We start from the raw sequence: 14,212 nt of genomic DNA on the forward strand, positions 1-14,212 counted from the left end.
GGCTTTGAAGCTTCTCTGGCTACAGTGCGGAGAATGGATTGGAGGTGACAGCTATTGTGAATTCAATCAGGAGTAGACCAACACCGGTAAAATCCAATACCACCACCACCTCTATCTCACAATAGCTAATCTGAAGAACTGGACATGCCTGGAAAAAACTCACAATTAATCTGAGTTGTCTCACCTAAATTTTGGACCACAAATCTTAGTAGGCTTGTTGGCACATCTCAGAAGTGCTACTATGATTCCCTCATCAACTCACTATTTCAAATGATACATGAAACCTTCCTCCTTCTCCTCAAAATTCAGCATACCTTCCTCCATTCTCAGTCTCAGTGATAACTTTTCTATTTTTTCACCAAGAAAACAGAAGAAACCAGAAAAGAAATCCCATTCTTCCTACTCCAGAGCCCCAATCCATCTATGGCCATGTTCTGTAACCATCTTCTCTGTGTCTGCTCCTGTTACGAAGCATGAACTGCCTAGCTATCTTGTCTGTGGTCAACTCCTCCACTTGCACATTGAATCCAGTTCTTCTGGAATGCATTAAGAGGCACATGTGGACATTGCTTCTATGATTATATCCTCTATCCCTCCAGTAATATGAACTTTTTCCTCTCTACTTCATTCTCATTTTTCCCACAAGTATGTAAACATATTATAATTGCTCACATTAAATATATGTGTATGTGCATATATTTTATATTTCTACATATGTATTTGTTGTATGTTCTCTTAACTTACATCTGCCTTGTCCCTATATCCTCCTTCCTTCAGCTACTGACTTAATGCTCTATTTCACTTTATATCAAAACTCTTTAGAATTTGCCCAGTGGTGTTTTGGCAAATATTTAACAGCCAGATCTTTAAAATCATTTTTTAAATCTTTTTTTATGGTGTCTGTCAATTTTCAAGGAATAAAGACACTGTGATGATTGAAGCTATTGAACTTGACCTCACTGAACACAGAGTTGGAAGAGAAGCACTCAATGATCCAATGAGCTCACAGGAGCTGGTCCCAACATACCACTGTGTTTGTCTATGTGGACCACCTCTACTTCTCTTGCAATCTCTTGGACCTACTTCAGATAGGCTTCTGTTCCCAATATTCCATTAAAAACACAATTCCCAATGTCATTAATTCAGTCCTCAATTTATTCCGCTTCTGAGAAGCAGCATTTGTTTCAATTGATCAATGCCTCTTTTTATGAAACAATGTCTTGTTCTGTCCAGGCTTCAAACTCTCCTGGTTCCTCTCTTACTTCTGTGGCCACTCCACTTTTGTTACCTTTACTGGACTCTACGTGTTGAAATCTCAGGACTCTGTTAAATTTCTTCTCTATTATACATATTTCTTCAAGTATCTACTCTTAATAGGTCAGTGCCACCTTGGAGGAACAGCTTTGAGAATTGGGGAGGCAATTTGGTTCTAACAATGATAATCATCAGTTACTAAAGTTTGAAGAGTAGGGGTCGAAAACATTAGATACCCTGCAACATTGTGGAGGATGGGATGTTATGCAACAAGGAATTATCGCACTTTTTGCTTTTTTTTTTTTAAAGGACTTGCTGGACATTCATGTAAATGAAAAATTCATTTATCAAAAATGCAAAGTTTTTACATGACCTAAATAGTGCTAAAAAAAATAGTCCCAAGATTGCAACCACTCTGTAAACTGAAGTAATATTATAAACTATTGTGTCTAGAACTTAAAAAAAGTTCACTATTTTGGAAAATCACCCCATAAAGAAAATAGTGCTCATAGTATTCCAATTGTATTGGAATCCTGTATTTAGAATTGTCTTATTCATGATCATTCTGTATGTGGGTTAAGTCACCTATTTCATTATGACTTCTAGTATAGTCACACTTAAAAATTTAATTAGGAAATATAAATAATTTACTATAAATTATTTTATTTTAATAGTTCCTTTATACTAAGGTTAGGACATTATATTGGTTTTTAAAAATCATTTGTGTACATCTGCGAATTTCATTTAAGAATGTAAAGTGGGCATATAAAATGCTATAAAATGAATATAAATTGCTATAAAAGGTATATTAATGTAATGACATACAGGGCAAATACATAAATGTAAATACATAATATATACAATGTAAGATGTATATAAAGGTATATTAAAATGTATACAAATCTTACATAGAAGAGAATTACTATTCTAGCTGATCCTATCCAACTTCACATCTTTAGATCCATGAATATAATAATTGTCAGGTTTGAATCTCTACTCTGACCTCCAGGTTCACACATGCAATGGCCTATTCAACCTTACTTTTTGAAAGCCTAAGAGGCATCTCAAATTTAAACTGTACAAAACTGAATTTGAATGCCCACTCTTGTGCTGCCTGATATGCCACAAATTTCTTTAACTCAATACACAGCAGAACCATCCATCTACTTACTTACTTACTCTAGAGACCTTAGATTATCTCTGATTCCTAACTATTTTTTTTATTTTTTTGAAGAATTTATTTGAGAGAGAGAGAGTGGGGAGAGGGGAAGAGGGAGAGGAAGAGAGAATCTCAAGCAGACTCCGCCTAAGTGTAGAGTCCAACATGGGGCTCTATCCCACGACCCTGAGATCATGACCTGAGCCGAAATCAAGAGTTGGCCCCTTAACTGACTGAGCCACCCAGGCACCCCATGATTCCTAACTCTTCTTACATCCCACCTCCAATCCATCAACAATACCTTCAGAATCCATCCACTTTTCATGACCTCATTACTGTCACCCTATGTATAATCAGCACTTTCTCTTGTCTAGACAGCAACAAGGGCTTCTCTCTAAACTCATCTCCTAATTCCCACTCTGGCCCACCCCCATCATATTCTCTATACAGCAGCCAGAAAAATGTGAGTCAGACCCTAATCAAAATCCTCCAATGATTTTCTACAACATTTAAAATAAAACTGAAGTCTGTAAGCACCTACCATGTCTGGTCCGTGGGTATTCTCAGATTTTATTTCCTACAACATTCCCACTTACTTCCAGCAACACTGCACTTCTAACTGGTCCTTGAACACAAACATTTGCCTGCTTCAAGGTTTCTTCCTCTCATCTCCCCCATTATTACTCCTCCAGATTCAGAGCTCTGTTCAAAGAGGCTTTGCGGACCTCCTGTAATGGTCCAAATCCAACCAAAACCAGGAATGACTCTACATAATTTAGAGTCGAAGGAATTTATACAGGGAACTAATGACTTAGATGAGGGAAGAACTGAAGCTAAAAGACCATGAAGCAATCCAGAGAATAGAAAGAAGCAATCCAGAGAATAGAAAGAAGCTACTACCATCATGGGGGCTGATGGGGCACCAAGCTACCAGAATCCATAAACCAGGGCCATATGGCAGGAGATAAAACCACTACTGAAGCATCATTAAAATGATGATACATTCCCCACCCCAACAAAAAGTTTGACCTGTTTTCTGTCATGCTCTGAATTCCTACTTTTTCCCCCTTCTCCCTAAACTCACTCATTTTAAATAAATAAATAAATAAATAAATAAATAAATAACCTTGGCCTGACAACCACTAGGTAGTATGTATTAAAACAAAGTGAATATCATTCAGATGCAGATTTCTAAACCATATCTTTTTTCTCAATCACATAAAAATGCAAGTCCTCTTATAGCCTATAGTGTCCAATCCCCTGCTCACCTCTCCAGTCTATTTCCTACTATTCTTCCCCTCGCATCTCTATTCCCCACTGGCCTCCTTGCTGTTCCTTGAATATCCAAACTTATTCCTACCTCAGGGACTTTGCACTTTCTCTTTCCTTAGTCTAATAGTCTAATAGTCTAACTTCTTCCTAATATCCACCTGACATCCCCTCATCTCATCTCTTTGTATGTAACTAAACACTCCATCTAAATATGTGTATATATATATATACATATATATACATATATATATCTAAATATATATACATACATATATTATATGTATCTAAATATATATATATACAGTAGGTATTTAATAAATATTTAATTATTAGCCAAAATAACAGATAGTTTAAATGTTATCTTCCACAAATGTCTAACCATGATAATTTGCTAGTCAAAGCAACAACAACAACAACAAAAAAGAGTATTTCTAGTCACTCCTTTGTAGATGTAGCAATTGATAATTCATATTTATTATGGGTTTAAACTAAAGCTTACACTATGCAATCATGAAGTAAGTAAAATCCAGATATTTCATATATCCCAGTATAATTTGTCCTGTTCAAAAAAGTCAGTTTGCTCAAGGATCTGCTTTTTGGGCATGTCCTTCAAAATAGGGCTGGTATTCAACAGGAGTACTTTTAATTTTTGGCTCTTTTTACAGCCACCAAAAGCCATTCACAGATACATATGGTATGAGGTGGATGGCATAATTGTTCCAAAACATGTTCTCATTATAAAATAATTACATTATTATAATTTGTGTGCTTATAATCTGACTTGTAAAGAGCTCCCCAAATGGAAAAAAAATACTTTAAATGCATTACACATGTTCTGTTTTAATCTTTTCACAAACAATCAGCTAGATGAAGTATAATATGTGCCTGGCTAATTTGGTGATATAGAAATAAACAGAGAGAGAATTTTCAACTCTTTTTTTTGGTCTAGTCCTCAACTAAAGTTCTATCTAAGGTTACTTGTACTATGAGTATCAATGTATTATGTATTAAAGCAAATTCATGATGTTATATGGCCCTGTTTTCCCACTTTGATCCTCAAAGTGAACCATATCTTCTGATTGTAGCAATATTTTTCAAAACAATAAATTGATACAAATTGATACCACAGATTCAAGGAAAGCTATTATATAATATATACAATAAGCCCTCTGCTGCATATTTATCCAGTTGTCAGTCCATTAATTATTGAATGTAAAAGTGACAAAATTTTAGATTAATTTCAATGCAGGTATTATGCACATAATGCTTTTGTAGTAAAACTTAACCTCTCTAGAGTAAGCTGGTATTTAGACCACTAAAAAAACCAACGGTATAATATCACCTCAAACATTATTCAATAGTAATGACATCTAATGTAGAAAGAAACAAAACATTTTGGATAGTTAGAATGATAATCAAACCGGTAGGCAATCTGTGACCATGTACTTGAAATTGGGAAGTATGACTGATTCTAGAAAAGCAACAAAATATTAATTAAGTGATAAACCCACTTGAGCAATTTACTCTACCCATTCTACCACCATCATTTCAAGGAAAAACCTAAATTGTGTTTGAGGTTTGAAGGGTCTTCCAAACTTAATGAGTCTTTCACATACTTAAAAGGTACAATGAGAGTCCTGGTTAAAATAAAAAGCTAGACAATAAATTTGCAACTTTGAGGCCTCCTTGTCCTAGGCTATGCAGCTGCTTAAATTGCTTCTTGGTCACTTTGCTGTTGGTATCATTGATTAGTCTTGGAAAGATCATTCATGGGGCAGTCTAAAACCTGTTCTTTCAACCTGCCCAAGGCAGAACATATATCAGGGAAGAAAAAAGTAACTGTAAAATATCTGTCAGTTTAGAAAAGCAAACCTCTGACATTCAACTTTAAAGCACTCTTTTGATATTTCCCACGCCTATTTCTCTTAATACTAAGTTTTAATCAATTCTTTTAGGACAAAAACCATGATCTTAGGAGTAATTTCCCAGTTTTCCTTCCATAATTATAATTCCATTGTTTTAAGACAACTAAACCCTTTTTTGAACTAAAGTGCCAGATATTATTTAGTGCAGAATTATGTAAGGGTTTTACGCATGAACACTTGACATTTTTTTCCAAGTCAACAAATATTTGAAGTCAACAACCAAGAAGGTTTATTAATTGAAAAGCATCTGACTGGAACTGAACTCTGAATAAAATGATATTGTTTCTCCCTCAATGGCACAGTACATAAAAAAGGAGGATAAAATTAAAACTATTAAGTGTTCCTAATAGAAAAAATTGAAATAAATGATGAGATAATCATTTATTTTAATGGGTTACTGACAATAGAAAATAACTTTATGAAGAAACTCAATAACAATAGCTAGTAATAATCCATCATAAAGTTTCTCCTTACCATGATGAATTAAATTATATCTTCATTGTGCTTGTTTCCCTTCAGATATAGAATTTCATTGATTACCGTTCATTACTGAAGTTAATTCTTACTTCATTGGTATTCTTAGCTAAGAAGAACTCTACTTGTTCTTTATTTGTCAAATAGTGCAAAACAACTGTGATTATAACAACTAGTTCTGGGCTTATGATGAGAATTACTATTTTCATACTACACCAGTGTTTCTCTAACAAGGGGCTTCCATGATCTCTTTTGAATGCAATCAAATAAACTACCATCTATTGAAGCCTGATTTTTTATAATTCCAAATAGGTCATTACTGCTCAAAGATCTTTTGATCAGTTTCATCATTTTCCCATTAAATACTATGTTGCATATTTTTCCATTTTCATCAAGTCTCCAATTTCAGGCTGGCTGCCCTTTCTACAGATAAATAATTTACACACTATTATTTTTAACTGTATGACATAAGCTCTTCAAATGTCCTTCTTCATAAAATACCCCTTGCTTATTACACAATATCTTGTCCTTTCCTGATTTTTACAAAAATTAGTCCCCCCCTTTCCAGTGCTAATTTCTCACCTGTGCTTGCAAATCCATTCGTTCTAGTTCTCTTTCCATTCCCACCCCTCCACTGCCTCTTCTCCTCTGCCTCCCAGTACCAGTAAGTCTTTCCTTGATTCTAATCTATCCAACTAGCAAATTATTAATACTATTTTTGTTATGATGTTCCAAATCTTTCAAAAGTTCTCCAGCATCTTCAAGTTATTTTATTATCTTGTCAAGGCATTCAAGATCTTCACCGAGCTGACTCTAAATGTCTTTTCCCTAATACTCTCCAGAATAACATCTTTGCTTCTGCTAGGCTGATTTATTTACCTTTCTCAGAAATAGTTTACACATTACCTTCCCTGATCTTTGACAATGCTGTGAATTTTACTAAAATGACTTACTTCCTTCTTCATTTGCCTGATTTTCAAGGTTCAGCTTAAATTCCAACTTCTCTGTAAATCTCCTCTTATAACCCTAGACTACACTAAATCTATCTTTTTTCTGATCCCTGTTCCTAGTTTAGCACTCAATTAGAAAATATTTTTATTTACACTTGCATTCATGTCTATATCTGCATCCTTTCTTTTGAGCAACCAAACTAAGCAACTAGCCAACAAGCTAACATTTACTGAGCACTCACTTGTCAGTCACTGTGTTGGACCAAGGGAATAGAAGAATGAATGTTTCTTTTATTTATTCAGAACTCTTAATAAAATGCATCTCTCAGAAAATACAAAAGTTTTATTGAATAAATGAGTAACACATCACTAATAGATTTGCCATTAAAAATGACCACTATTCCAAAGAGGCTGTGGAGTTGATATATACACATAGGTAATATCACAAAAAGGTCATGCAAGAACTGGAAGATTTAAATCACAATATAAATCCCAATCCCAGATATTGATTATTTTGAGAGTAAAACCAGCCACTTATTTTAAAATCATATTTTCTAAAAAACACAGTTCATTCTTCCCACTATTGCCTGTGCATTTGACAAGTAGGCAGAAATCAATGATTTGCAAGCAGAGCAAACAATACATTATTAACAATTATTGATATCCAAGGTATTTGAATTCCAAAAATGCATCCTAAAAGAAGAAAATATGACTATCAAAACTGTATATGCAAAGAAAGAAAACAAAACAACAGCTTGAGAACATATACACATTTTTATATATGCTAGTAGTCCTACTACTTAAACACATGCAAACTATTGTATGACCCATTATTTTCAAAGCATGTACCTTCAAACTCTATGTTCCACATACCTGTCCAGTCTCCTACTATTTTAAGGTGGACCCCAAAAGTTGCTTTGGTTTCAGTAGGACACTAAAAAAACAAAACCAAAAACCACTGGAATCAATTCTGAGTAATAGTTATGTATTACCAAACTATGATTTAATTACAATTTTCATTCTCATAGCAAGTCCCCCAAATCAATAGAAATAGAAAGGAATGAACTAAAAATCAATATAGATTCTCATTAGTGGAAGAAATAAGCAATGTTGACCAGTCAATAAAACAATACACATTTCTCTAAAAACCCATAGGTATCTATATAAAAAAATACACACAGTCTAAAATTGCTACTATATCACATTTAACAATAGATATTGCCAAAATGCCTTTTGAATTAAAATATTTCAAAGGACACAGCTTTTAACCACAAAGGAAGAAATGGAGACTAATGATTTTAATGTTTTTTTCTCTCCAGATATTATTATACACTTCACATCTTAACAAATTCCAGGAATAAAGAAAAAAACATTTCCCAATGTGACCTGAATTTTCCATGTCCGACAAGCAAACTCCCACTGAAAGAGTTCTATTTCATTCCTTCCCTTAATTCGCAGAAGAAATAATCTGGAGTGAACTGGCAAGGGTACCTGGGAAGGGGAATGAGTGTGGCTATGGAAGTAAGAAAAGTATCCGTGGCCCCACGAATACGAAATGTAGAAAACATCCACATCACTAAAATGAGAGAATAATTTTTGGCTCACAATAAGGAAATGCAGAATCTCCTTTTATTTTTCAGAACCCCAATCCTTCATCCATAATCCCCAGATTCAAACGTTGTGAAAAGTAAGTTTTTTCATAACTCATTTGGTGGCATATCTGAATTGAATTTATGGGAGAGTAATGATGGGAGGCTAATACCTCTGTATAAAAATTCATACAGAAGTGTTTTCCTACAGAAGTATCCATTTGTTGGGGTGCCTGGGTGTCTCAGTCGGTTAAGTGTCTGCCTTCGGCTCACGTCATGATCTCATGGTCCTGGGATCCAGCCCAGCGTTGGACTCCTTGCTCAGTGGGGAGTCTGTTTCTCCCTCTCCTCCCCGCTCATGCTGTCTCTCTCTCCCTATCTCTCTCTCAAATAAGTAAATAAAATCTTTAAAAAAAAAGGAATATCCATTTGTTTAAGAATGTTACCTCATATCCTGCTAGAGATCTTATGTAATATATGAAATATACATACCTTTTAAAATCCACAAAATTCTGAATTCTGAAAACACATCTAACCTAAGGGTTATGGGTAAGAACTTTATACACACTATTATTTCTAACTGTATGATGAAAGTTCTTTCAACTGTCCTACTTCCTAAAACATCCCTTTGTTATCATACAATATCTTGTCCTTTCCTGATTTTTATAGAAATTAGTCCCCCCTTTCCAATGCTAACTTCTCAAACCTGTAACTACCAAGCTTTCACTGAGTACCATGTGCCAAAGGCAGTGCCAAGTGCTTTATCTCCAAAATCTTGCAATAACCCCTGTCTTTCATAGTTAGGGAAACTGAATAATTGAGACTTAAAAATATGAACTTGCCCAAGATCATACAACTTGTAAGAAGATGAGACAGAGTTTGGATCCAAGTCTATCTGACTACATAGTTCTTAACTATGGCAAGTCACTGTCTCCACTAAGGCAAACATGGAAAATGGGTAAGGGTCACGTGAGAAATCAAATGGAGTAGGAGGAAGAAAAGTTATTTATTGAAGATTACTAGAATCGACATCCAACAATAAGAATTAAGGGGAAATATGAGCTGAAGTCATATGTGGTCCTAGGGACCATGTAATAGAGAATGGGTTGTATAAAGCAAGTCTAAGATCCTCAAGCTTACTGTGTCAACCAGTTAATGTAGGTCACATTGGGATGCTATAAGAGGAAATAGGGGAGATGAAGACACCATGGAGAAATGTAAAGAACTCACAGAAAAACAAGAAAGGCAGCTTGGAAACCAGTGAGAACACTAAAATAAAAATGTAGGTATTGCTCACTTGTTCTCTGCAAATCATAAACATACTAAAAAGTACATGATCTAATATATGTTCAGGGTTGGGAATTGATGTGACATGGCATTTCCAAACTACTCTTCTGCAATCAGTGTTTCTAATAGAATCATTACTGTATGATAAAAATATTAAAATAAATTAAAAATACTATAAAAATGATGTTATTTAAATACTATTTGTACTATTAAAATGTTATTCCATTTATAATTCTGACTCTAATATTTATCTCATTTGCATTCTGGCTTTTAATAACTCCGAGATCATTAAATTTTGTTAACCAGTATATCTTAATAATTATACCTTTAGTAAGATGGTGTGATCTGTAAAAACCACCTATCATTTTTACTTCATACTATTTAATGCTGGCCAGAGCCTCTATGCAGTAAAATTTGTAGCTTGCAGAAAGCAAGAACCGCAACAGAGTTCCAAGCTACCAGTCTGCTTGTCCATGTCTCGCTTGATGTTTCCCCCATTGTGAACTACCTCTTAGATTATAAAAAAGATCTAAGCCAAGAAGGTATCAGAATAGAGAGCAAAAAAGTTAGTCTTGGGATGCCTGAGTGTGCCTCTGGCTTGTTATAATCTCATATTCTAAAGGAAAACATATATCTTCTCAAATATACATATCTCTAGTCCATTCTTTCAGTGCAAACATTGTAAAAGATACTTGCATATAATAACATCCCCTCTGGTCCTTTCGGAGCCTACAAACCTCCCTCTTGTGATGCTGGACAGATGTATCAGTACAGTTTTTAAGGCTGTTCTGATTTCGAATAGATAAAACATAGTACTGTTTCTTTCAAACTCTAGGAATAATACCCTTATAAGTTACTGATATTTTCTCAAATTAGCTAGGAAAAAGAACACAGAATTTAACATAGTCTTTGCCCAATCATATTGCCTCAGATTAACACACAGAATGGTTTCAGCACGTGTGGTTTAAAACAACGAATGGAGATCTTAGAATCAAATTCTAGTAGCTTTGCACAAAAAATGTTCAGATTCACTAATGTTGCTTAAAACATAGTGTAGTGATTCTTTAATGCTTCCTCACTATCTCTTATTTTTTTTAATTTTTTCAAAGTTTTTATTCAAATTCCAGTTAGTTCACATGCAGTGTGATATTAGTTTCAGGTGTACAATACAGTGATTCAACAATTCTATACATTACCCAGTGCTCGTCATGATAAGTGTACTCCTTTTTTTTTTTTAAGATTTTATTTATTTATTTGACAGAGAGAAAGAGGCAGTGAGAGAGGGAACACAAGCAGGGGCAGTGGGAGTGGGAGAAGCAGGCTTCCCACTGAGCAGGGAAGCTGGGATCATGACCTCAGCCGAAGGCAGATGGTTCACCGACTGAGCCACCCAGGTGCCCCTGATAAGTGTACTCTTAATCCCCTTCACCTATTTCACCCATTCCCCCACCCACCTCCCCTCTGGTATCCATCAGTTTGTCTCAATAGTTAATAGTCTGTTTCTTGGTTTGTCTCTCTCTCTTTTTTCCCTTGTTTGTTTTGTAAAATCATATGATACTTGTCTTTCTCTGGCTGACTTATTTTGCTTAGCATAATATTCTCTAGCTCCATCTCTGTCATTGCAAATGGCAAGATGTCACTCTTCTTTATGGCTGAATAATATTCCTCTGTGTGTGTGTACACACCAAACTGGACAGCAAGATGCAAAAGAATGAAACCAGACCAAGACCACTTTCTTACACATACACAAAAATAAATTCAAAACGGATGAAAGACCTAAATGTGAGACAGGAAACCATCAAAATCCTAGAGGAAAACACAGACCTTTTTGACATTGGCCATAAGCAACTTCTTTCTAGCTATGTCTTCTCACTATCTTTTTAATAGTGCTTAAAAACACTTTTCAAAGAGAAGAAATAGTAAAGTACAGATATCTATGGCTATCTATCTCTTCGAGAATATTAATAAGGAATTATGCTTATGACAAGTTTTCAGTTTAAAAAGTTTTAGGATAATATGTGTACTTAAGCTTATATTATTAAAATAAAAACAGATATGAACATTTTTTCTATACAGAGAAATAAATTGAAGAGAATACATAATATAGCATTAGGAATATTAACTTCTAGGAAGCAAAACTGAAGACAGAAAATGAGAACTCATTTCACATACATCTCCATTTTAAATTAATTATTAGTCTTTGTAATATTTATAATTTTAAATATTTTTAAAACCTAATTTAAAATGTAAACAATAAGACATTGTGAGTTTCAACTTAGTCTTACTTAAGTTTCCTAGATGAAGAGAAAGAGTACGGCTCATGTTGACCATAACATGTGTACCAAAATACATATTACCCAGTTCAAGGATAAAAAAATAAAGTGACCAAATTTGTAAGAAAGAACAGATCTGGAAGAATTTCTATTTTGATATCCTTGAGTAAAAATGTTTTCCTTCAAATTATTTGTTCAATATGGCATTGGGTTTTTAAAGTGCTCAAATGACTAATGATTTTATAACAGTCCCACAAAAATATAAACAGATATTACATAATCATCTTACATTTGAGAATTAAATGTAAAAATGATGTCACTGTGCAATGATTTATTCAACATGGAAAAGAAATTTAAAAGCCACAATGTGTTTGTTTTTAAATCAAGAGCCTTGCAATAATAAATAAAAATGATTCTAAAGTAGATGTTACTATATTAAACACTATATTTTCAATATAACAAATTTGTTAAGCCAGAGAAAATGATCACAGAACATGAGTCTTTAATCATTATTGTCAGGTCTTCTTTTCAACCCCTTCTTCCAAAGCTCTAGTTTCGATGCCTGCTAGACGTTTCCACATGAAATTCACTCTCAATGTATTATATTTAAAAATCTTATTACCTCACTTCTCAAATTGTCTCTCTTTCTGATTCTCTTATGTCTGGACATAGAACCTATGCCTTTATCAGAACAGAAGCTCAAATCTCAGAGGAATATCATGTATATCTCTTCCTGCCAACATTCAATCGATTTTCAAGTCCTCTAAAATAATCTTACCAAGGAAATGTCTGACTACAGCAATCTCCTACTGATTAACCTTTTGTGTCCTCCTAAGGAAAAACACCCATATTCTTTCCTACAGTCTATAGCCAACCACACCTGTTCCAATTCTTTCCAACTTTATATTCCATATTCCTCCTTGACCACTCTAATCCATCTAAGCCAACATGGATCAGCTAATACATTTCCCTGGCCTCTCACTTTCCCACTTATTAGTCTACTCATTTAGAATGACTCCATTCCCATTTCTCATACTGTACCCTAGCAATTCTTTAAGAGTCATCTCAAATGCTACCACTTTCATGAAGAAATCCTGATTTTCCCTGCCATGAATATTCCTCACTTCCCTGACGCCCTAAATTGTTTGACTTTTATGCCCTTTATTACGGTCAACCTCTTTAATTCTATGTAATTTCTCTCTGTATTAAAATACATTTACAATGTCTTGAGATCAAGAAATATTTCTAGGGGCGCCTGGGTGGCACAGCGGTTGGGCGCCTGCCTTCGGCTCAGGGCGTGATCCCGGCGTTATGGGATCGAGCCCCACATCAGGCTCTTCCGCTATGAGCCTGCTTCTTCCTCTCCCGCTCCCCCTGCTTGTGTTCCCTCTCTCGCTGGCTGTCTCTATCTCTGTCACATAAATAAATAAAATCTTTAAAAAAAAATAAATAAATAAATAAATAAATAAATATTTCTAAGTCAGTACTGTATATTCCATAGCACCTTACCCATAGTGGGTATGCATTCAAATATCAGTTCAGCAAAATATTGGAGAATTAACCTGAGAATGAATAAGGACTTCAACGATGGGCAATTCTTCTATAATTTATTCATACATTCAAACATGAATCCAAAGTGTTCCAGAGACTATACTAGGAGCTCATGCAATTTCACAAATGAGGATTGTTCTAAAAGTAAGAGAGGAGATAATGAGCCAGGAGCACAGAAACCATCACAATTAATGCAACATCATGACTCTAAACATTTTGACAAATACAATATTTTAATGTCTACTTGTTTACTTGAAGAAAAAAATGGTGTTTACTTGTATATTTGCAAGAAAAAATAGACTCCATCTTAAACAGAAAGATCCTGGAAGAGTATGTAAATGAAATGTTTATGAACTGTGAAGGAATGTGTGTATTTATCTCAACTCCCTCATAACAACAAAACACTAAAATGATGATTTAGGGATACAAAAACACAAACTAAAACAGCAAAGATAACATGGGGTATGATATCAACAAT

At 34.5% G+C, this 14,212-nt stretch overlaps 1 protein-coding gene across 9 annotated transcripts in view; it reads right to left on the reverse strand.

Moving 5' to 3' along the window:
* LOC113269421 (NADPH oxidase 4) overlaps window positions 1-14,212 on the reverse strand; it is a 173,201-nt gene that overhangs the window by 74,198 nt on the left and 84,791 nt on the right. For 7 of the 9 annotated variants that reach the window (XM_057314595.1, XM_057314594.1, XM_057314592.1 and 4 more), the window contains one exon: window positions 7,908-7,968. In XM_057314595.1, coding sequence (XP_057170578.1) covers window positions 7,908-7,968 — 61 coding nt within the window. Of the gene's footprint in view, window positions 1-7,361; window positions 7,728-7,907; window positions 7,969-13,745; window positions 13,873-14,212 lie in introns of those variants that run through there. The other 2 variants (XR_007188989.2, XM_057314598.1) reach the window with 2 other exon arrangements.

The sequence above is a fragment of the Ursus arctos genome, unplaced genomic scaffold (assembly GCF_023065955.2).
Source record: "Ursus arctos isolate Adak ecotype North America unplaced genomic scaffold, UrsArc2.0 scaffold_19, whole genome shotgun sequence".
Classification (NCBI taxonomy): domain Eukaryota; kingdom Metazoa; phylum Chordata; class Mammalia; order Carnivora; family Ursidae; genus Ursus; species Ursus arctos.